Here is a 24,980-nt window from a genome sequence, read left to right as displayed (position 1 = left end):
AATGGCATATCAGAGAAAGCAGTACATTTGACTTGCAGGTTTGTCCTCCACATGTGGTAGGGTGACATCTCGTACTGCAGCCTATTCAGAGTGGAGTAAAAGGCAAAAACTATACTCCTTTAGAGCGAGAGAGAAAAAACTGCAAAAGATTCTTGTATCCTTGCTCATCATGTCACACATGTAGAGGCTTAACAGACCCTTAGCATTCATAGATTTCTAAAAGGTTTCATTCAAATTACACAAGCAAAGACAAATGGATCTCCTGTCTGGATCTCTCGAGTATCTCTGAGGCATAAAGATGTGACCTGTTCCTTCTGAGATTTTAATCAAAATGCTTTGGAAATTTATCCTTTTCATTTCCCCACAGAAACAGGCCCATAAAATCTGGAACGAATGCCATGTGTTCACGGCAGCGTTCAGAGAACAAGGCATCTCACAGAGCTCTCCACTGATTTCTAGAGGAGGTTACCTGTTCCCCAATACAATATGTATGCCTAATGCATTACACACAAGGCACCAAAAATGCTGAGGTATATCAGCAGCCAAAAAAAGGAATAATAATAATAATATGCAAAATAACATATCATTTGGTTTAGATTGGGTGTCTGTACTTAATAACTTGTAATTTTCCTCTATTTGAGCCACATCAAACTAACCTCTCATAATACCCTACAACCTGACAACAAAGTGCTACAGCACTCACACAGTGACACCACTTTATGGAGCAGGAAAGGGGTGCAGAATCAGAGTCGTTTCCTTTGGAACTGAAATGGTTTTATTTTTATTGAGTACATCGTATTCAAGGAGTCGTTGTTTTCCATCAACACAAACCGAAAAAGTGCCTGGCTGGCATCCCAGAGACAAATTGTCCTTGTTGGATACTTGAACTAGGCTAGACAAGCCACTGAATAATTCCATCCCTATCCTGCTGATCACAGATGTATTCAATAAAAGCCATATAAGAAATCTCAAAGAATTGTTGCTTTATATACTCACAATGGTCGGAGTGAAGGCAGCTGTATAAATTTTAACTGTTACTGGGGATAACAACCCAGAATGCAGGAGAGGCCTAGAAGGTAAGTACCCTGTTCTGGAGCTCAAAGCACATTTCCTGAAACAGAGAGATAAGGCTGGTTGAGAATGACCGGATGACCCCTCCCTCCTCCATTCACCAGATTTGCCCTGCTCCCTACAGTGCCACCCACTTGACATGAAACCTCTACTTCTGATACTCATCTCTACTCTCTGGCATACATAACTCCTCTTGCAAGCTCCATACTCCTCTTCAGCATGGTCTCCTTCTGTAACCTTTTAGCTTACCTGCTGGTACATGTTTCCCCTCCAGCCAATTTATCTTCCCTGGAATAAAATAGGAACTGTATGCTCATCTGTTCTAAAACTCAGGCCTAATTATGGACTTAATTACATATCTGAATGACTTGCAATCATGTTAATTAATTGTTAATTCTTATTCCAAATAATCAGTTGGAACAGAACTGGGAAAAACCTAGTGCATGGCCTTTTATAGCAATTCATTTGCCTTGGTCTTTGAGATCAAAGGCATTGGTTTGATGATGTCATCTCTTGGTTTAAAATGACAAACGTAATGCTGTAATCAGCATCAACATGTACCAGCATTTCTTGCTTTTTTCCCTATTTTTCTACTGTTGTGTCGGCCTACTATTTATTAAATGAGTGTTCTGTTTCTGAACATTCTTGTTTCCTTTTGTATGTGCAAAAGATTTAGAAGATGCCTACCAAATTAATCTTGGGTTGTTTTGGAAAGTCATGTATACTGGGAAAAGTCCATATCCTTATAACAGAAAAGAGGGTTTTCTTCTGTGTTTGTACCCAGCTTAAGAACTTTTTCATTTAAAAAGAGCAAAAAACATTCATATAGAGGAAGTAACTATATTTCATATTAATATACTATGTAATGTAGTTATCCTGAGGAGCATTGTTTAATTTTTATATCCACTCTAAAAGCAGAATAAGGAAGTCCCAGTCTTATTGATGGTTGGGTGTGCTTGATCTAAAAACAGAATGCACTTCTAATTTATTATTTGCAGACATCTTACTCATTTTTGGTGGCAGTTATCTTTTTTCCACATGCCTCAGTAAATCACTTTGTAATCACCTGCTAAGCAGTCAACCCTTGGATTTCTGGGGTGAGACTGTATTTGCAGTTTGGAGTTTCCTGAGAACCTACTCTTACAGCTCAACAGTCATCTATAAACATTTAGCTTTGTGCCAGAAATTACTAGACAGGACTTTCCTCCTCTGATTCATGTTCCAAATCTCCAAATTATAGATAACAGGAGTTGATGCTGGATGCTGAAGACTGGATCAGATTTAATCAGAAGTGAAGATTAAAGTGTCTCTTTCCTGCTGTTGAACTTCAGTCCACTGCTATACATGACCTGAAATCTATCAGAAAGCTAATCAAACTAAGCCATTCTCCTGCAAGTCCTTCAATTCTCATTCTGAGGGTGGCTTGCAAGCTGACTTATGATCTGTGCACAAGGCACCTCTCTGCCAGGAACACACCAGTTCTAAGGGTTCTGTATGTACCTTTATCTTCAGGACATGCACAGCTAGTGGTGTTGTTAGAAACATGTCCCCAAGTCTAAGGAAAATATATTCTTTTTATATCATATATTACAGTGGGAGTACAAAAGCTGCTGTTGAAACCAAACATTCGATTAAAAAATTGTTGAAGTTAATTCTCTAGTAAAAGAAGAAACAGCAAGCCGAAAACTAATCACAGTTTCTCTCCATGCTTACTCAGTGATGAGAGTCAGTCATGTACATGCAACCCTCAGGGTTATTTTAGATACACTCAGGTATCCCACCTGGCCTCCAGCTGCCAGAAGGGCAGCTATTGTCCCCTCCTGTTTTGGCCTGTGGGTTTTTTTTTTGTTTAGTTTTCTTTTATTTATTTTTTTTTAACCAGGTCTAAGGAGGCACCACAGCTAGAGACAAATAAAACAATCACAAAAAGCAACTTGAGGAGAAAAATAATTAAAACAGCATAAGAAAATTACAAACCATGCTAGCTTCAGTAATGGTGTATTTTACACATCTCAGTAAACTGCTTCTAACAGTGATTTGGCAACAGTTACAGGTACGTTGCTCTAAACTCTAAGACACAATATGTGTTTTAAATTAATGAGTCCTGCTTTAGTGAATCTTGGAGAATTAAAACAATTTGCAAACAGACAAAGGAGTTCTTTTGAAGGTGTGACAAATCCTGCTGGATTACAAGGGGTAATGAACAGCTTACAAATGAGCAAATTAAGTAATCTTAATTAAATAATCATTCTGGCTTCACAGGCTTTAAGAGAAGTTATTTCAAAAGAAGCCATTCAAGGAATTTTCTGAGATAGGCAAATGAACTGGTATTCACAGATTTTTACCCAAAGTCTCTGCTTTTGTCCTTTTGCAGAATCCGTGAAGACAGACACCAACCAGTTGCTGACACAGGGCTGGTAAGCCTAGAGACAGGCCACAGAGAAGCAGAATTAGCAGGTATTAGTCTAAGTCAGTGGATAGGTGAGAGGGAAGATGAACCATCCACTGAGAATGGATGACAACCCAGCTTACAGGCAAGGAGGCAACAGAGCCTTATTTTTTTTCTTTTCCTTTTTCCTTAAGCACATGATTCAGGAATTTCAAGAGTTGCTTCGAACACACAAGATTAAAGTGCCTCCAGCACACCAATGTCGGAATAAGGTCTTCTCCAGAAATACCCAGTCTTCATAATTATGATGGCTGAACTGGAGAAACTGTTATCTTAAATGTATTGAGATACTGTTGAAATCATCACAAGTGAAATGTAAATCTAATTATCTGGTAAAATTTCTCTCACCTTTAAAACATAGAGTCTTTCTAATGTTCTAAGGTGGATGGTTGCTTCAGGCCTCTGTTGTACCATGACTTCTGTCTTGTCTTCTCATAGTTTGCTTGAAGATGATGTGATGGAGTGCCAGGAGACCTGAGACGCATAAACACAGTATGCCAAGTGCTTCACTCACTGACATTTCACAGTGTCACTAGAAGCAGAAGGCAGTTTAAGATTTAGTTGGAGTCAACACCTTTGTGAACACACCCATAGCATTTTCATTTCATGACTCTTTCATTCCCTTTACATATAAGCAAAAAAACAGTTACTGAGGAAAGAATATTTAAAAAATCTGAAAAATTTTTACTCTTTCCTACATGTTTTTCTAAAGTAATCTTTTAGTCCTCATAGATTTCAACAAAAGTTGAAGTTTCATTTCAAGTAAATCCAAATGTGATTTCTTTGTATATGAAATCATTTTTTAATTAGTCTTTTAAAACTTACAGGAGCCTTTAAAAAAATCTTTTTGCTTAATGATTTCAGAGATAACAAATTTTTAGCAATTCATGATGAGGTGAGCCAAGGCTTTCTGGGTTTCCTAGAAAAACTAACTAAGCATTGCCAGATAAGAAATTCCTCAAATGATTTAAATGACAAACACATATATGACCTCTTATTTTAATAAGCAGTGGTTAGTATTAAAATAATCTTTCTTTAGACATAATTTATATTTTTATATAAATTTACATCTAAATCAAACTTCTTCAAATGTACTTTTTTGAAAAACCCATAGCAATTCTAAAGAAAACAGTTTCTTTAACTATAGATATGTCAAAAGTTTTGCAAAGATGCCAGCATATTTATAAAATAAGGCAGTTATTGATAAATTAGGCCACTAATTCTTTCAGTACATGAAAAACTATGTTTAAATTAAAAAAAAAAAAAAGGAGAAAAAGAAAATAGGAGGTTCTTCTCACCTTGTTGCAAGCCTAGAAAAAGGACATCTTCATATTTCTTACCACGGACAGGATGGGGATCTACTCCATAAAACATTTCAAGGGGGTGCATACCTTGAGCAAACACTTTTTAGAATTACATTCTATAATTGCTTGATCTGCTGTTCACACATAAAACTCCTGTCAAGCATTCTAGATAACCACAACAATAATAGCAAAGCACATGCAAATATTTCTGTTCAATATCATAAAGCACTTCAGAAGAACCCCTTAAAAACTCCAGAGTCAGAAAAATATATTCAAGTCTGCAAACAGAACTTGTGGTTGATATGAAAAAGAATTTCCTCTCATAGATGCTTCTTTTGCTTGTCACTTAATAAGGAAAAGTAAAAATTTCCCGTGTTCATTTAATCTGAAAAATAAAAAAAGGAATTAAGAAAAAAAATTTAGATATGTAAGAATCTAGATGATTTTTTACCACTAATTTCTGTGCAGAGTTATTGTCCTCCTGTTCTAATTGCTCTTGCTTTTTGTCATTAGTTAGACAAACTATCTCAGTGGAGTAAGCATTAACCACTATAACTATTCAGTAGCTTTTAAAAAGCTGGTATTTGCTGAGGTGTTGATGCCTGTCTAGTCAATTCTGAAGTCAAAAGTAAATTGATAGTTATCTTCTGCAATTAGTGATTTGAATATAAACAGTACAACAGGCACCACTGTTGTCAGATACAATACACACATACAAGCAGGCAATCACCAAATTAAACAGTTTAAAAATTAAATAGATCTCAAGTTTAAAATAGGCTGGAAAAAATGATGGCTAAGCCTATGCCCAAATCAGTCCTAGTACCGTAAGATTTCTAGGATATCCTTTTCTGGATTCATAGGTTTTTCAGCACTCTTAATAGGATCATCTGTTAACAGCTGCGGGTTTTGGTTGGTTAGTTGATTGTCTTTTTTTTTTTTTTTTTTAATACAAAAAGAAATATTTAAAACATCACACAAGAATGGAAGATTCATTCCCGAAAGGATTTATACGTCAGACCAAAATACTGTAATCTGTATAAGGGAAATCTGCCTTCAAACACAAAGATTGCTTCATAGGTTCTTCAGGGTATATCTCTTAGCCAAGCATATCTGCTTCTAGCTATCATTTCAATTGTCTCACCAATTGTGTTTGAGCAACAGATGCCATATTGCAATTATTTTCTTCAAATGTAATCAGGGCAGGTTTTGCTTAGGCCTCCTCAATGCTACACATGTACATATACATTCACACGCATACACTGAAGTAGAAATGCTGAAGCCTAGGCAGGGAGATTCAGAAATCTCTCTCTACTCATCCTGCAGCCCAAGCCTGGGAGGTTTTGACAGATATGTTTTGGCAGGATACGGCAGGATATCTGGCTCTCTTTGCCAGTCCATCTCAGCTGCTGCACATAGAGATATACATGTTGCACACATGCACACACACAATGTATATGCACGTGCTTTAAAAAGAGGTCTAAGAAGTAGATTTCCCTTGTTTAAATTTGTTACAGAATATTAAAATTCTGAAGTTATTTTTCCTTCAGAATTTAGTAAAGATCAGTATCTGTAATTTAATAGGTGGACAGAGACCATCTGTTTATACTTAGTTGTGCTCACTCATTGCTTCAAAAAAACAGGCAAATCTTGATTATTAATAAAATAGAGATCTTGTGCTATATGAAGAAAGATAATCAAGTATAGGTGAAAAAGACAGCTTTCTTTTGACTTACTTTCACCTGCTTTTCCATACACAGTATGAATTGTCTTTCAAAACAAAGGACGTCTTCCTGCCATTGCCCAAATATATTCTTTGACCAAAACATTTCTCTCTCTCTCTAGGCTCAGGGGAAGATTTCACCTAAGATTTCACAAACCTAAGCTGTGTGAATATTATCTAAGACACTCTTGCTACATCAACTTAGTTTCATAAATTTGTAGCAGCACCAATGCTATTGTTAATAAAAATAAAATTGCTAATCTCCAGGTACAGGGCAAGTATTGACTTTCAAAAGCAATATTCTTTCCTTCTAATACAACCAAGTTTGTCACTGACTAATGATCAATGCAGTAATTATACCAACATACACTTGAGAAAAACTGTCTTGTTCAAAAACATAAGTATTAGCATGGCAGTAGTTCTGTCCCAGCAAAACTACCAACTCTTTACATTCAACTTACAGCCACTGAAACTAGCCATTTTGTGGCTAAAAGCATTGGAATGGAACTATTAACAAAGATCTTGTGCAAACGGGCCAATAATCATATTCCTCCTCCTTTATTAGTATTAGTCATTTCTATAAGAGGGCCTAGGCTCTCTGTTTGTGGCCTTCAACCACAGCTGTCAGTGTGGTTGAAACTATTAGATACCATAAAAATACATAAGGAAAGCAGCCAATGAGGTGGCTTGGAGCACTGTTTAGGGGGATTTGGCTTATCCCCAGATTTCTGCTCAGCTCCAGGCTGGGAGTCATGCAGAATCATTAGCCCTTGTTATAAGTTTGAGCACTTGAAGACTGGCTAGATTAGGTTCAAAATAAGAATGGATAGAGAAAGCACTCCTAATATGTCTGAAAAAGCTGTAACACTTCTTTATTTGTCTATAGGGAAATGCAAGATGCTATTGCATCTGATAAAGTCCTATAAGCATGACCACTTAATTTGTAAATTGACTCCAAGAGACGTCCATAGACAAGTTGTCTCTATAGTCTTAGTAAAAAAAAAAAAGTAGTGTGGAAGTTATTATTTTCATCTGAATCCCTGTATTGCTTCTACTACTAAGTGAAGTGAAAGTTTTCTAGAATCCTTGTCAAAATGAGCAAATGAGTAAGCTATGTACTACACATCACGTGACTGGAAATTTAAACTATAAACTAGAAGTCTTAAGAGTGTGAGAAGAGTTTCAGAAGAGGGTGTAAGCTTGATCAAGCTGGGGACCCATTCTAGTTCTTGTATTTCATACAAGGCAGAGGAAACAGTGATGCTTTTTGCTGAAACCTACGGAAGCTCACAGCATGCTGCTAATGGGCACTGGGACATGACACAGCAACTGAGTGCCCGCACAGACAAAGAGCCTCCATGTGTATTTGTGCGTACAATCTGTTTGGCAGGAAAGATATTCAAAGTGCACCAAGGCTGCAGAATGAAACATAATTACACATATTTTAAGATAGACACCTGAAACAGGAATTGGGTGATGACTAGGTCATCAGAGAGTATTCCATAAGGTTCTATTGCTTGGATCCCTGCAAAGTGAACAGCAAGCTGTAATGAATGTTACTTTGATAATGCAAAAATCATGAAATTACAGAAGAGAGAATATTTACTGCACTAATAATTCATTGCATTTTGTATACAACAGTGAACAGAAATAAAAATGTTCACAGCTGCCTTTTCTTGATATCTAGCTCTAGGACACATGAGAGGAACTCTTTAAGGTATAAAATACAAAGAATCTTCTCTTAATATCTAGTCTTTAAGGAGATAAACAATGGTATTTATTGACATAGCATGAATCATCTTCCTTAGTACAGGTAATGAAGAAACAGAAAAGTCTGTCATTTTCCAACCAGTCTTTTCTGCTAATGACGTAAATGTTTAGTTTGCCAGGTAGGACCATTATTGTGGAAAGAGGGAAGAACAATATGGTTATTGTATCTGAATAATTATCCACCATGATACCGTCACGTCAAAGCAAAACTGATGTCAAAGGGGAGAAGTCTAAACGAAATTCAAGCAAACAGTGATGGCTTTTCATGGTCATGGGTTAGGCAGATTTTGAAAGTGATCAGGCAAAGCAGCCAACCAAGCCTGCAGTAATTGTACCCTGGGTTAATTAACATATGGGTATTCTCCCAAATCTTAAGTTTTTGTGTTTCTTGGAACACTTACTGGTGAGCGTGTTTCTACAAATCTCCAGCAGGCTATCCTGGACATCCTCCTGCTTTACTCAAGCATGATTACAAAGACAGAAATCACAAGAGCTTATGTTTATGGCTTCCTATTAACTAAGGAATTATTCTGAAAGAAACTTTCAACTAAAGTGCTGATCCATTTTTTCCTGTTTAATCTATCACAAATGTAATTAGTATAGTGACATAGAAGAACTTGCTCTCTATGCCTTCAACATATTAGGGGCAAACAGAATACAATATCCAGTTCTGAAAGAAATGCCATATGATAACCATGGTCTCTGTCTGATCCTAATTCCAACAGATCAAGCAAGTTAGTATTTACTGTTCCTTCTTTATTCATGTCAGATGCTTCCTGTACACTTCAAAAACAAACACTGAACCATAAAGCTATAGTTTAAATTCAAGTAAAATACCTATACAATTAAATAACTTGCTGCCTGTATTTATAAAAAACTTAAGTTGACAGAATGTCAGAAAATTAAGCTGCTCAGACTGCCCTCTGCTGGCCTTCCTATATTTCAGTTTTCCCTTTAAAGAAATTCTTTCCTTGACTGAAATGATAGAAAAAAGTACCAGCATCAAGGATTACACCAAGCAAATCCATCAGTGAGAAGCAAGTCAGTGCCTTCATTCCTGTTTTTGAAGAACGATTCATTGAACTGCTCTATGTGCAGATATGAATGGTTATTAGCCGATTAATGTATTTTCTTGGAAACTAATTTGCATAAATATGGTTGTATTTCTAACTGATAACTTACAAAATAATACAAAACAAAAAAAGGTCAATCTTCACACTTTCCTGTAGAACAGTGCTCTGCACACTAGTATTTCATTCTTTCATGCTACCTTATTATAGTCATAAATAGAATTAGTAGAGAGACATGGAAGATATTTCTCTGCTGTGCCTAGCACCCTTCACTGCTGCTGCAAGAACAATGCTCATCTTCATTACAATCTTAAGATCATTTTCATGCTTGTCTTAGATACACTCCTTTCTGCAGGAGCAATATCTAGGTGGCACATTTTTGCAATGTTTGCTAACACTTCAAATGACAAACTCTCAAAGGATTTGGCCCTGCCTCTTAAAACCAATAGAGAAACCAACTCTGTCATGTGGCTGAATTAAAAAAGAAAAAATTATTTATAAATTAGAAGTTTCTACAACTTAACTTTAAAAACTTAATTCGAAGACTAAGAGTGAAGAATGAGAATGTTTAAACTGCTCAGGACAAGTTATCAAAAAATTTGTCTCATTTTATTGGACTGTCATTTAGTTAACACTTGGAAACTTTATGGATAATGAACCACCATCATGATAATGAACATACAAACAAGGGTATACACTGAACAACCTTATTTTTTCCATTTTTATGCAAATACTTACACAATGTTATGTGACTATTCACATTATAGTCAATACTTTAAATAAAAAAGGAAATGCAAACAGCAGCCTACAAATAGGTATTGGAGAAAAGGAAATTGTATGTGCTAGGATACTTCTTGATTGATACTTCATTGCTTATTACCAACCTTAAGAATTCAGGAAATCAATAGCTACTTATTTCTGATATGCGGTACACAATGGTACCAGATAAGCATCTCTCCTGAACCAGAAAACTTAGAAAAATATTAAGATCAGGTGGATGGCTAGATGACTAGTAAAATTTTATTAGCTGTATGGCATGTCATGAAAAGAAGTAAATGAGGATTTTACTTCAAATCCTTGAAAAATCCTTCCCTGATTTCAAAAACTAAATACCATGAATCAGAGCAGTTAAAGCAAGTCAACCATGAATAGGAGGCAGAAAACCAGTCCTTCCACCCTTCCACCAAATGGAAACGGTACAGAAATTACAATCTCATAACAGCAAAAGCAATCACCAGCATACACTCAGATAAAAACAAGTAAATAAAGAGAATATTTATGCGGCCTGATCCTCTGAATGACAATCGCTTGCTGTGCTATGCTACTGGGAGTCACTCCCATACAATTAGGTCTATTCAAATTCCTCATGCGGTCTGAGTCCTAATATTTCCCTCTTAAAAAATAGAACCTATCTTGCCGTAACATTCAATGTCAATTTACAATCCTGCATTCAAATGATACAGGATCCTTCAGCTGTGTAAGACAGAAGAGTACTGTATTAGTCTGCAAATGACACCAACACTACTACATGTTTCAAAGAACACTTGCTCTTGATCCAGCACTACCACAACAAACAGCTTTGTGGCTTAAAGAAAGGGGTGGCCTGGTTGAATACCAAGAGTGAGCCTGTCTCTCATGCCAGGCCGTCTCTTTTTGTAGCTTATGCAGCTGTAAGAACTGCACAAAAACCTTTGGTCTGAAAACAGACCAAAAAGGGTTTTGAACATACAGACATTGCATTCCTTATAAAAGTCAATGATGTGCATTTCTTTGATTTCTTAAGACGATACTTTTACATTTTAGGGAGGTGGTGGCGGGGAATCTCATTACCAACATTGCAGGCCCAAGAAACTTAGTTAAAAACAAAGAGAAAAAAGAGTGAAGTCAGAAAATTATTGTGGAGCTACTGTTCAATAACCTATACACCCTGTAGTGTTGTATGATCTGTTTGTTTATGGACAAGTGTTTGGCAAGAGGACTGCTTGTAACATGGTTTCCTTCTGCTGTAAGACTTTATTGGGATACTTTTCAACTCTTCAGCCACTACAGCTTTTAACTGTCTGCGCTGTCATGTTTGCCACATTTCTTAACTGGGTCTTTCCCTATGCAAAGTGATTAGTCCCATGCGACAGCTTTTCATATCCTTGAAGTTTAGTGAGTGCAGTGGTTGTGAAAGATACTAAATTGTCTATCTGAGACCAAACTTCTTCATAAACGTCTACAGCCTATGTGACAGGAATGAAGCTTACAAACGGCTGCTCCTGCTCTTGCCTATTTTTGATTAGCAATTCAAGTAGTTTATTTTTCTTACTCTGACTAACCCATATCTGATATTGCCACGATAATCTAAGTGGCACAGAAAGTGGCTTGCAAAATCACCAACCAATCAATCCAGTTGGCACGGGTCATTGTGCAACCATTACATACTATGCTTTGTTTCTGCTGCTTTCAAAGAAGTTACAGTAAAGCACAACACTTTTGGTGGATTTAGGGAGGAAAAAGGTGCTTGCTATGACCTGATGTAATCCAGGACAAAAATTCAGTGGAAAAAATGACTATTAGGTGATCAATCCTCATCCTGTTTCTTTATTTTCCTTCATTTCTGGCATAAATTATTGCATGAGAAAACACACGTCAAACAATACACTTACTTCCAATGATTCAGAATTACAGTTTCCCCTAACTCACTCTGCAATCACATATACTTTAATGCAATCAAACACTGCAACTTCCTATACAATACCACTGTACATAAATAAAAGCATAGGTTCAGATATTGTTTCTTGGATTATCATTATTTGTCACATTTTTGCCTTCCTGCTCAACCGCCAAATTCTGTTGCATTCAACTGGATTAATCATTAGTTGAAACAAAAGAGAGCGTCTGTTCTATTTTGTATGCACATAGATGAACATGTGGACAAAGCACCAGGTGAAAATAGCACTGTCCATTCACTTCACAGGAGTGGGGTTGTTTCAGGGATTACAGGTAAGGAGATTAATTGCAGAGGTTTTATTTCATAAGGAATATACTGCAGGAAAAAAGTTCTAATGAAGAAGTCACGGATTCTGACAGCATAATTCAGGATTTAAGCGTGACACATGCAGTTCACGACTTGCCAGTGATCACCAGGTCTATCTGAAACAAACAGCTACCCTTTATTTTTTTCTAACTACGCCTCTTTCAAAGGAAAATTTATATGAAGAAAGCAGTTTTCCCCAAACAAATCCTACACACAGATATTGCCAGCAGACATTAGCACACTCTTCAAATTTTTATTTTCAGTTTTTTAATTCTTCAAGAAATTAGATGCTTTCATGTACCTCTTGCTTAGGTATGTCAAAAAGATGCTGACAGTGGACATTTTAAGGAACAAAACATGAAAAGTTATATTTTTCATTTGTGAAATTTTTACTTTCAGGCAAATTTGCTACAAATGTAACCACTATAACAATTTTTTATGGTTTGCCTTTTGAGCCATTTTATCCATTGCCCCCATCTCAAAATCCCAAAGGTCTCCAAGAATACATTAATTGTTTTATTTTAATCTGTATGAGCAACTATTTCTTGTCTCATTTCTGCTAAAGTAGTAGATGTTGCTGAATAGTACAATTAATCTGTATTAAGGGGAGGTATTTGGGAGCTGACTGATGTCACAATGTTTCTGAATTTCACAGAGGTCCTTCAAAGGCTGACTGATAAATCAGATATGTCTAACTGTCTTTCTATCAAGTGACAACCAGTTTGCAAACAGGCAGGTGTAAAGAAATTGAATTTAAAAATTTGTATGTTTATTTAACCTGGAGAAAAAGTTGCATTATCTTCATCTATTTGCATAGAATAGGGAAGGTAGAATGGATGTATTAACACTCACATGAATGAGACATCATGATAAATATTCTATACTTATATACAATAGCGCTTTCCAGTGGCTTCCAAAAGAAATCTGTAAAATATACTGACTTGCACTATATATTAAAAATTTGCATATAAAAACATTCATGCAGCCCTTTACTGTGGCCAACTAAACAGCAGAATGCTGGGGAGCGCACAGCAACACTAGAGAGCACCAAGAACAGAAAATGAAGAACAGTGTATCGGATTTTAAATTACACTGGGAATTTTGATGGGCAGAGTAGATTCAGCTATAAAAACAATAAGTACTTGTTGTGTTATATTATTAAGGACAACATATATATATTTTTTTCCTTTCAGAGTAGTCTGAAATTGCTTGACAACTTTGGAAAAATTCATGGTTGACCATCTAAAACTGTAAATTAATCTTATGCAACCAACTTTGAATACAATTTATCAGTGAAGTTCTGTAAATACAGAAATGGTATGTCAGTAATTGCACAGTAAAACAAATTCCATAATCAAAAGTTTCTTCTCTCCCTACTGTTAGATTAATGTTTTATTGAAACTTATGATATCAGAACAAGCCAAAATACTCTTAACTCAGTATTAACTGCAGATTTAGTCTTGCAATTAGAATTTTAATTATGGCAGTAGCCATAAAGTAATAAAGTCCTCTGAATCTTAAAATAATAATAATAGCAACACAAAACAGAATAACACAAACTGCCAGAATTCTACTGGCAATTTATATTCTCACTAGGTCCTATAAATGAAGTTATTTCCTTACAAGCACACACAATGCATGGTTCCGCATCTATACATAGGAACAAAATCACCATTTCTGTTCATTTGAATTTCAGGCTGCTGCACATAAGCCTCCAATGGAGTTACAATTGAATATGCAACTGACGATGAAACACTTGGTACTTACATTTTTATTTTATCCATTCAAAGAACAGCTTTATTCAGCAAATATTCAGTATGCAAATTTGACCTTTCATACTGGAACCTCTGTGAGGTTAAGAGATCAAAGCTAGTACTCTCTGCATAATTAACTTCAGTTTTAAGTTATACAAAATATACCTCAGAGCACCTGAAAAAAAGAAACATTTTTTTAATGCTTTGTGGCATTGAGAGAGAGATTTGAGTTGGGGCAACTTCTAAATTTGGAGACAATTACTTTTTCTTTAAATTAATTAGAATACCTCTATTATTAGTTGTTACACAATAAATTCGTTTTTCACTAAATTTTGGTTCTATCAAACACTGATATCAATGAGGCTGATATTTCATCCTCTATGGAGAATATATTTATTCAGGCAAGTTTATTCTCCTCTCTGCCTTCTACAGGGTATTAGATTAAGCAGCAATCTTAAAACATTGGGAAAAAAAGATGTGTCTGCAGTTTAAACTTGTTTTAATGAGATCTAATTTTATGAATGCAGCTGTAGATTGTCAGATACTTGTCAATATTTTGAGACATTGCATCTTTATCTAGGATCTCATATAGCCTTTGTCAGAATTTCCTGCCATTTCTTTCCCCCATTTATCTCCACAGCAATCTTATTCTCCTCACTACAGCTCACAGAAAAGCATAAACATAGAACAGTCAAGTCTGATGTAACTAAAACCAGACCAAAACTTATTTTGGTTTCTAACTTCTTTGTTCTTACGTAGAAACCTTTGAAATCTCTGTCAAAATCTCAGTATTATTTCAGTCTAATTCAGATGGTACAACATGCCAGAAAAGTATTTTGTAAGTTGAAAAACATCCTGCTCTAGCAGTGTAGTTTAGCTACTCAGTGATCTCAATATTGACCACAACTCATAGCAGGATTTTACTCAGTTATGATACTTGCATTCCTTACTGTAAAAGCTGTGCTTAAATAAAGCATCTCATTGCCTTTTACATTTCATAAAGTGTTCTTAAACTTCCCCTTACAGAGGAGATTGACTATTCTATTCAAACATTATGTGCCATGAGTACTAAACATTTAAAGAACTATAACATGTTAACCTTATAAGTCTTTTAGTTTCACAATATAAAATCCAAGAACTGGAAATGACCAAAAAGATGAAAATTAACAGTTTTTCAGGTTATTTCAAATAAATTAAGTATTTAAACTGTCCATCTGACACTAATTTCCCTCTATACATACTTGAGGTTGTTCTTCTGTAACAGAATTCTAAATGTTGTCAAAACAGGAAGCAATCTTCACCGAGTTTAACACAAAGCAAGTCGTATCGGATTCTCTATGTTGGCTTTTAAGGTCTCCAGAAACTTTGAAGCCAGTTCATCATCTACCACCCGACCATCACTTGACAGAGTCACTGTCATGAGCTGATGCTGCTTAAGTTTCTCATTTCCTTCTTCATCTTCCACAATCTTGAGCTCTGGTCTTGCTCGGCCCACAGCTAGGATGCAGGCCTGCGGAGGGTTTATGACTGCAGTGAAGTCACTGACGCCAAACATGCCCAGATTGGAGATACTAAACAGAAAAGAAAAGCACTAGTAATATCAAAAATTATGTCCCCTACAAGAAAAAATAATCTATATTCAGTGACTACTATGGGCTAATTTCTGTCCCAAGGCCAGCCCTGTTAACTATAATAGACCCAAACTGGGTCTAATTTGGACACATTCAGACTCGTGTTTGGGATTTTTTAATTGCAACTAATCCACCTTTTTATACATCTTAGTTGTTTATAGGACTATACTCTTGCATTGCAGCATAAGAGGCACAGGCAGCTGCAGCAATTCTGCTACTTTGGAATAAGTAGTAACAGCCACAGTGTCCCTTAAGCAGATAAATACTGCCTTCCCAAGGAGGCACTGGATACATTGCAAGTTACTAGGAAGCTACACAGAACATCTCATATGCAATTTCTGTCATTGGAGTTCTTACCACAGATAAAAAGAAAAAAACAAACAAAAAAGCCCCTCCACTGCTGCAAGTTTTCGTGATCTTTTTCTGCTGAAAGGCTTGTGATAGAGAGATTCTTTTGACCATTTCTCCAGCATGAGACAACCACATACTCCAGAGAGCAGAAGCTTGGGCACACTTCTGTATGTTATAGCAGTATTTGTGCAGAAGATAGTTATTTCTAGTATTACTCTCCACACAAATTATCCATTACAGAAGATAGGAATATTAATGATAAGCTTTCAGAATTAGGTTCAAAAATTTCACAAAAAGTGAACAAAGCTAAAATTTGCATAACTAAAATGTTGCTTGATGCTACTGTTTGTCAAACATACTACATTAAGTTAGAAACTTAAAACTGTAAAAAGTGAGCTGAATAACTGCAACTGTGTCACTACATTCATGCTAATGTTTAATAAAAGCCATTTAATTCTTATTGCTGAGTTCACTAGCTCTTTTTGCTCAGTTCATTTTATAGAAAAAAATATTTACTAAACACATACTATTTAAAATTTATCCATACAGGTTTTACCATTTCACTTAAAAATAAACAAACTATGAGAATTAACACCCCAACTTTGTTGTAGCTTTTTCCCCCTCTAGAGACATTCTTCTGAAGAGGGGATTAAAGACAAACTGAACATCATGATATGCTGTTATATGTCTTTGCCAAACAATTCCTTTTTAAATTTTTTTAAAACTTTTTCAGTGAACTTTCATAACTACAGAATACAATAAAAACAGGTTCTTCTGCAATTGGGAAGAATTAGGTGCAAAAATAAAAGCCAGAACAGTCTCTGTATAAAATATTTGAATTTCACAGCAGGCTCTAATGAAATAAACTTGCTAAAAAATAGTGCCAAGATAATCTTTTCCCCGCCCCAATACAAGCTTAGGTTTGGCACTCAGAATAATCACATGCAGTTTCATTCTAAATGAAGCAAGATTTTATAAGGCAGTGAATGAACACACAGTGGAATATTCGAGGATAAGACAGCTCTAAACCCACGCTGCATACATTGAATCCTGGTAGAGAGTTTTACCTAAATGATCCTCCCTGATATTCCTCCGGTAACAGTTTCCCATCTCTTGCTTTCTTCGCTAGAGCCTAAGGAAATTAAAAGACGAAAAAGAAAAGGAGACAGAAACGAAATGAAAACATCATACCAGGCTCTCATTCTTTTTACTTCAGTAAGACATTACAAGCACCACGCAGCCACAGCAAAAAGACCTCTGGTTTTCACCTTAAGCAAGTACTTTAGCAACAATGCTGCTGTAGCTGCAATGATTTGACAGACTAGGACACACAACTTCATTTTCCCAGCTACAGTGGCTATTTAATAAAAGATGTCCTCTCACCTCACAACCTTTGTGTCACAGTAGAACCAGTTGAATCAGTTTGTCATTTTTCCCAGGTGTTTTTAGACTACAAAAATATCTAGTGATATACTGATGGGACAAATTCATAGTATTCCCCCAACACATTTGTTTGAAGAACCTGTCATGTACCGCTTCAGAACTCTCTAGCAGATGGAGAGAGTGTAATTCTTCCAGCAAAGCATTCAAATACCTTAAAAAGGCTTTCTAGGAATCTGCCCTCCCCTCCTCCCCCAACACATACCCCCATACAGACATGTGCTTTTTAGGAACCCTTGCCTGTGCTACAGAGGAATTCCACAATTGATTTTAAGGAACTCCCCTCTCTGCTTTCAAAGAAATTCCCTGTTGCTTTCCAGGAGTTTTCTACGGACTTTCTAGGACCCCCCTACCCCATGGGCTTTCTAGGAATTTTCCATGTTCTGTTCAAAAATCCCCCCCCCCCCAGCTTTCTAGGAATTCTCTACATACTTTGTAGGAAACCCCACATGCTTTCAAGAGATCCCCATCCTCAACACACACACTTTCTATGAATTCTCCCTTCTGCTTTTGAACAATTCCCCAATTGATATCCAGGAAATCCCCCCATCTGCTTTCAAACAAATCACCCTCTGCTATCTAGGAAAATCCTCTTCTGTTTTCCAGGTGGAAGGATTACCCTGGCCATTTGTTAAGAAAACTTAACAAAGTAGTAATATAGCTACAATTGAATACTGAGGACAAAAGGTCTAGAATAAAAACATAGCAGATGAGTCAAAAACATTAGTGCTTAGATAGAAGTCTTAGATTCAGCAGAACAGATTAGTCTCCAAAATAGTCCACAGTGAAAATGATGTGCATGTAAATTAAAACTATACTGGACAAAAAGTCCTACAAAAACCTTGGGAAATAACAATGCGTAGTTCATTCTTTTGTGGCTAAAAATACTAGTCCAATCAAACAGAACTTTTCAGTCTTTGTTATGTAACTGTAATAATTCCAGCTGTCCAAATACTGTGATTTTTTTGGTGCAGTGGTTACCTGAATTGTCCGACAACATAAACCAAGAAAAATCAATTCATTTCACACATGCCAAATTGCCTTGCTTAGTCAGCTGAATTTAACCAGTGGCTTCATAAAGGCATCACATATGTCCTCAGTTTTTTTCAGCAGGCAATCCCCCTTGAATTATTAAGCGTTTTTGTTTCCTTGAAAATTTCTTCTAAAACACTTTCTGAACAATGGAAACAGTTACATGATGAAATAGTTCATAAAGAAGAATTTAAATACAACCTACCCTAACAACACAGCAATTCCAATGGGACAACATCATAGTAAAATTTAAGATGGACACTAAGAGAAAAGGGTATTGTTGTTGTACTATAAATAGCAAGAAAAGCATTTTACACATGGAAATATTTTGTTTAGGTGAGGATTTGAAAGTAATATGTTAACAAATGATAATGAAATAACTTTAAAGACATCTGATTATTGATTACACTTTTTAAAAACCTCACAGGTGCAAAAAATTTAAAAGCTATACTTGCTTTAATATACTGAACAGTGAAATTTTTTAATGAGCTTAAAAACAGTGTGTTTACAATTAGGTACTACTTTACAGTATGACATATCTGCATAGCCTTTGTCAGCCGTGAAAGATTTCACCTACTTCCAGAAGGGCTCTACCCGCCAAATGAGGGTAAATGAGGAAGTAATTTCTGGCTGTGCAGAAATGTAAACTTAAATGTGGACACTATTCTGTTTAAGTTCTTTGCATTTCTACAGCATTTCCTGTCAGAAGACTTCCTACATTTAAACACTAATGGAATAATCCTTAAAACAGCTTTTAAGGTGGTCATATCTTTATAGATTTGCATTTGTAAATACTTGGGAATTGTAAAATAAGTATTCCAGCTGCCACTGAATCTCACATGGATCAGTGATACACAGCTTCTAGTGGAATAAGAATCTACAAAGATTTATTGGAATCTACAAAAAATCTACAAAAAAAATCTACAAAAATTACAGCATGTAAAGGGATTTCAATTACGATGTGAAATACCATTTCAATTAATCTATGTCACAACTATAATTATTAACCAACTCATTATTTGTGTGGAAGTTTATCTTATAGCAATTCTACCTCAATCCACATGAGAAAAAAAAACACCACAGTTAATTCCATCAGTTTCCACTTCTGCCAGTAGCTTATATCAACTTCTACCAAGTGAAACAAACAGCTTGCTTAATTCTCTTGATGGGTATTTTCTACCAGAAATAAAATCTCGCCCCTCTTCTTCACCCATTTTCTAAGGCAAGCGCAACTAGTACACAGACAGCAACATCCATGACTAGCGGTTAGGGTAAACAATTTTCTTCCCTGTATACACTTCAAAGCATCTTTCAGGCAAAGGTTCTGGAATGCCACGATAGCCTAACAAATGCAATGACTTCAGCTTAGAACAAGCAGCAGTAAGTTTAAGGGAATCCGATTCTAATGAATCAATGAACCACTAAACAATTCAAGCTTACACCAAATTTTATAAAACTTCAAAACCCTTGCTATGAATTTATAGGTTATAAGGATATATTGAATGTTATTTTAGGCTTTAATTTATCTGTAAATAATCAGTGAACCAGAATGCAATAGCCATGGGAACAGTGCTCATCAACATAATAGGGTCAGTGCAAGCGTAATGCATACGTGCAATAAAACTGCTGAAATGATGAAAATATGGTGATTAGATGCACATGACCTGGAAATAAGTTAGAATTAACATGGAGCAGAAGGGGACATAAAGCAAACCAGACAGAGGAAGCATCTGTCAAATGCCTGAGACAGAAAAGCAGCTGCAGTTTCACAGCCTCTATACGTGTGTGTATGTGCATGCGTATGTATACATGTGCACGTGGAGTACATATTTATTTCAATAACTCAGTGGAGAAGTTGAAAAGAAAAACTATGCTGGTGTGGACAACTGTAATTTGTTCAACTCAGTGGCATTCATCTAGACTAGTGTGACCTATGTTACACATGTTCTGTTTGAAATGCTTACCTTAGCATGGTCCTATTAAATATAAAGCAAGTGTACATTCTCATCACAGGAACTGTAGGATAGCCTACATAGGATACTGTAGGATAATCTTCTGATAACACAGGTTTGTAATACTGCATCACCGTATTACAGATACCGAAGTTAAAGCATGTCCTATCCTTTTAATAATGCTTTTCTTTTTATTCTATTACTAATCATAGAGTACAATTTTACCTGCTGTGAATACAAAAAACAAAACAAAACACACAAACAACTTAGGGGGATCTAAAAGTAGCATATAACAATCTTGGCTGACCTTCCTTGCTGACTGCCATAGTAGTGGAAGGATTTGCTTTCACATGTTCAACATGAAGGGGAAAAATGACTTGAAAATCTCATAAAGATCCTATTAGGAATGTTTTGTGGGATGACATTAAGTCTTTCCTGTAACAACTTTGTTAGTTCCCCTTCTCCTTTCTCACAGACTATTTATGTAGTTTTCAGTAAAAGATAAAAATTTACAAAGTGCAGCTTGTGTCCAGTTTTGGGGCAGTCTTATGCCCTAATAAATAGCTACTTCCATTGCACTCTCCAAATACCATAGGCTTAGGTTATCACTTAGTTCATTAAAAGAAAAGAAAAAAAAAACCCTCAGGTTGGAGCATTTCATTATTCCTTGTATTTTTTGCCTGCCACAAAAATCTTCATTCATGGCTAACAACTGCTACAAATTCCAGTCATTCTAAAGGGCACCTAGGCTATGCAAAATACAAGCTCATTGGTCTGAGGAGTTTAACGTCACCTTTAGGGCAACATTGCATACTGAAAAATTGCAAAAAGAAATAAGTGCCGCAATATAACTGCTCAGAGAGTAACACAAGCAGCTACAAGACAATTTCTGGGAAAGGAAAGAAAAAACCCAAAAAACCATCAGAACCAGAACACTGCAAATACTGAAGAAATCAACATTATGTAGTTTTCTCATAAAGATTAAAAAAACAAAAACAACAAAAAAACTGCAATGGTATTAAAACACAGAACTCTACAGGGTTTTTTTTTTGTTTTTTGTTTTTTGTTTTTTAAATAAACAGCCCAGCCAGTACACAACTAAAGAACATGATGGGTAAGTTATCTTTCATTAAAAATGATTAGAGTTGCAAAATGAATAATGATTTTGAAATTTAAGAAATACGGAAACAGCGTTTGATCCATTTTGAAACTGCTTTTGTTACTATTCATATGTATCTGGGTCATGTTACATTTTCCATTACAAGAAACTACATAGCTATTATATTCCTCAACCTACTGTACATTTAAGACCTACCTTTGCAGAGGCAGCAATTTCCTGTATTCCCTTGGCAGCAACATCTTTTATGATTGGTGTAATGAGACCTCGGTCTGTTGCCACAGCAATAGAAATGTCAATGGAGTGCAGCTGCCTGGGGCCCTCTCCATCCCAGGTCACATTCACATCTGGCAATTGCTAGAAAAGGGGAGAAAAAGATACAGCTGTTAAAAGAATAATGGTGCAATCAATTATCAAAGAAAAGGAAAATCCTTTAAGATGCATAGTTATATACAGGCATTCATGGAAGTAATTAGTGCATCACAGACTGCTGTCTGCAAATGAAGGCAAAAGAACAGGTCACATCTGTCACTGGGACTGCACTTAGTAAGACAAGAAAAACAAGAAAATCACTATGAGGCTCTAAGAATAGATTTACATGATTAGCTTGCATCTACTTAAATCTATTTTGTCAAAAAGTGTGAATGTATGCTGCAGGAACTGAAAACGCACAACAGCACTGCAGCCAGAAGGATTTTTTAGTGCAGCTGGAAAACCAATAAATTAACAGAAGCCTCTGAGTTCCTTCAGGACTCTCAGATACCACCTTACAGATGCCCAGCACGCAAGAACTACAAAGCAGTGTCATTTCCTCCCCCAAAACAAAGCAGCACTGGATATTGCCTTTTTTTTAATTTATTTTTTTAATCAAACAGAAGAAAACGAAATGGAAAATGGAGCTCCTACTATACCCACAGGTTGCTTTCCAGTCTCGCCTCAGGCATGACTCTAAACAAAGGAAACTACAAGTAGAACATGCTGCAGGTACACTCACTGCTGGGACAAGGAACTAGGAGTGCTTCAGGTACTTTTTGTATGGACTCACAACTAAAATTCATATAACATGGATGATAACTTCAATGAGGCCTTTGAGTTTACCATATAAAGCTGAATGAGCTCAGGGAAGGAAGCCTGCAGGTGAAGTCTCAGGTAACTGATGGAAGGGTAGTTTAATGATTACTGTTCAGTTCTGCTCAGTACTGACCTAACAGTTACAAGCTGTGGACCTGCCCTACAGAAAGGGAAGTAGATGGAGTATTAACATATAAGACTGCTGGAGGACATCAACTTGGATGTAGACACCTTGGCTGGCATAAAGATCCTATTTCTATGGACTAATAAGTCCAAGATTAGTACTCAGTGATCTGAATGAAATGAGGAATTAAAGTTGTATTCCTAGTGCAGAAGGTATTCCGGAAAAAAGAATGGGAGGGATGCTGTCAGATAGGTTTGCATAATTTCATCAGTGAAAAACAGGAAGAAAATTTGAATATAAAATTGAATCTACATCCATTCTGTGCACAGACACACAGACCATTTTTATAACAGTTTTTCTTCTCCAACAGAACAAAGTGATGTCCTCATTGCAGCACTGGGGGTAGTAAACCCTCCCGATTAAGAACAATACTAAATGAATAAGGGAACAATACTGGCCACATAATACTAACCGGTTATAAGCTACACATTTCAGGCTGAACTTCAAATGCTATTAGGAGAGAAAAAGTACACCTCTAGTTTTGAACTCAAGGAAGAGAAATCGGGGAAGAAAGAAACAAGTGGGGAGTGAATGTAGGTTTTTTTCCTCCTTTTAAGATGAGTAGGCTATAACTGCAATCCTACACATACTTGGAGAATCTTACGGAAAGCTCTGTTGGCTTTTAAAAATGAGAGGTTTTTCATAGTAAATATATCTTACTATCCAAATGAACAGTACAACCACTTCAGCACCAAGTTTTCAAAATATTAACTACTACAAGCCAGCACAGCTCATTCCCTCACAGTACACAGGGTTTCTGTACATCTTTTGGAGCTCTTTTTTGAAGAGTACAAATTTGCTACTGTATCCTTAATCCACAGGCCCTTGGATGGGCAGCAGGCTACCTCTTAAATACGCACTTCAGCCTGCCTTAAAAATGACTTCCTTCTAAGGGTGCTACAGTCTACATATACACAAGTAAAATGCCTTAAGATGTCTGAAAGATTTCAGGAAAGTGTATTTTCTTCTTATCGTTTTCCCCACATTCTTCATCAGGGGTTTTACCCCTAAAGACTCCAAAGTCTTCACTTTCTGGTTTATTAGCTTGCTTTACACTGGAAAGTTTGCATGGCATCCCTGAAATTATGTGCTAATACTACAGAAACTATTTACATTTGGGAAAATGGAGAAGGGGGAGGAACAGGAGGAAAAGCACGTGATAAAACAGGCGAAACAAGGAGTTGACCTTGTTAATAATGATGGAACTATTTTGATAGAAAACTGAAGCTCAGGACTGGATATGCAGTTTTGTTCAGTATTAAAAGTTGGGATATGAATCCAGGTCCTTTAGTTATAGTCTTTAATATGAGATTAAGATAACATTCATTTAGTTTTTCTTAAGTGTTTAGACAGGGTCAGTGAACTGAACAAAAAGCTTTAATGAACTGGAAATCTCTAAAGACCAGGTTATAAAAATTAACACAGAAGACATGTAAGTAGTATATTGTTTTTTCTTAAGTAAAATACATCAACAGAAATACATGGCTTCTGGGGTATAGATAATTTTAAAGAAATTTTGTAGCAATATATGAAACTGAACTGGATCCAGTTTAGTAAAAAAAAATATACTGCAACTGTATTAAAATAGCTGTTCAATGTTACTGATTTATAAATATCATTTTAATGTAATTACTATGTGCTGACTGTTACAGTGGCATTAAAAGTTGTTTTGTGCACAGAAAACAAGCTTTGTGAAGAAAATGTGTACATTTCACAGTCTGATTAAATCAGAAAAAACAAACCTCTGGAAAAAACTTTACGTGGTTTCTGTCGATCTAAATATACAGATTAGGGCTTCAGAGTCTCTATGTTCATCTGGCTTGCTGTAAATGAATAGGATTGCTGAGTTATGGCAGATCTTCCTTCTCATTCTGAAGATCCTAAAACTATGCTAGATTTGCTTTGCATTGCTAACTCACATGGAAGGGTTAGTCTGTACTTGCACTGGCATAATTCAGAACAGCAAGGTACAAATATCCAAACTTCCACAATTTTATAACGTTCTTCAGCTGATTTCTAATTTCTTTCAGACATTAATCTTG

The 24,980-nt window shown here is 36.0% G+C and overlaps 1 protein-coding gene across 4 annotated transcripts in view; it reads right to left on the bottom strand.

Moving 5' to 3' along the window:
* Positions 1–5,195: 5,195 nt before the first annotated feature.
* The window catches only part of PDHX (pyruvate dehydrogenase complex component X), a 71,268-nt gene continuing 51,483 nt past the window's right edge, over positions 5,196–24,980 (bottom strand). For 3 of the 4 annotated variants that reach the window (XM_067296291.1, XM_067296292.1, XM_067296293.1), the window contains exons 9-11: positions 21,882–22,040; positions 17,210–17,274; positions 13,146–15,731 (exon numbers count right to left, since the gene is read on the bottom strand). In XM_067296291.1, the coding sequence (XP_067152392.1) occupies positions 15,467–15,731; positions 17,210–17,274; positions 21,882–22,040 (489 nt within the window). In that variant the 3' untranslated portion in view covers positions 13,146–15,466. Of the gene's footprint in view, positions 5,210–13,145; positions 15,732–17,209; positions 17,275–21,881; positions 22,041–24,980 lie in introns of those variants that run through there. The other variant, XR_010884134.1, reaches the window with a different exon arrangement.

This window comes from Apteryx mantelli, chromosome 4 (genome assembly GCF_036417845.1).
Source record: "Apteryx mantelli isolate bAptMan1 chromosome 4, bAptMan1.hap1, whole genome shotgun sequence".
NCBI classification, from domain to species: domain Eukaryota; kingdom Metazoa; phylum Chordata; class Aves; order Apterygiformes; family Apterygidae; genus Apteryx; species Apteryx mantelli.
The sequence above is the reverse complement of the archived record's forward strand: the minus strand, read 5'-3'. Positions and strand labels throughout refer to the sequence as shown.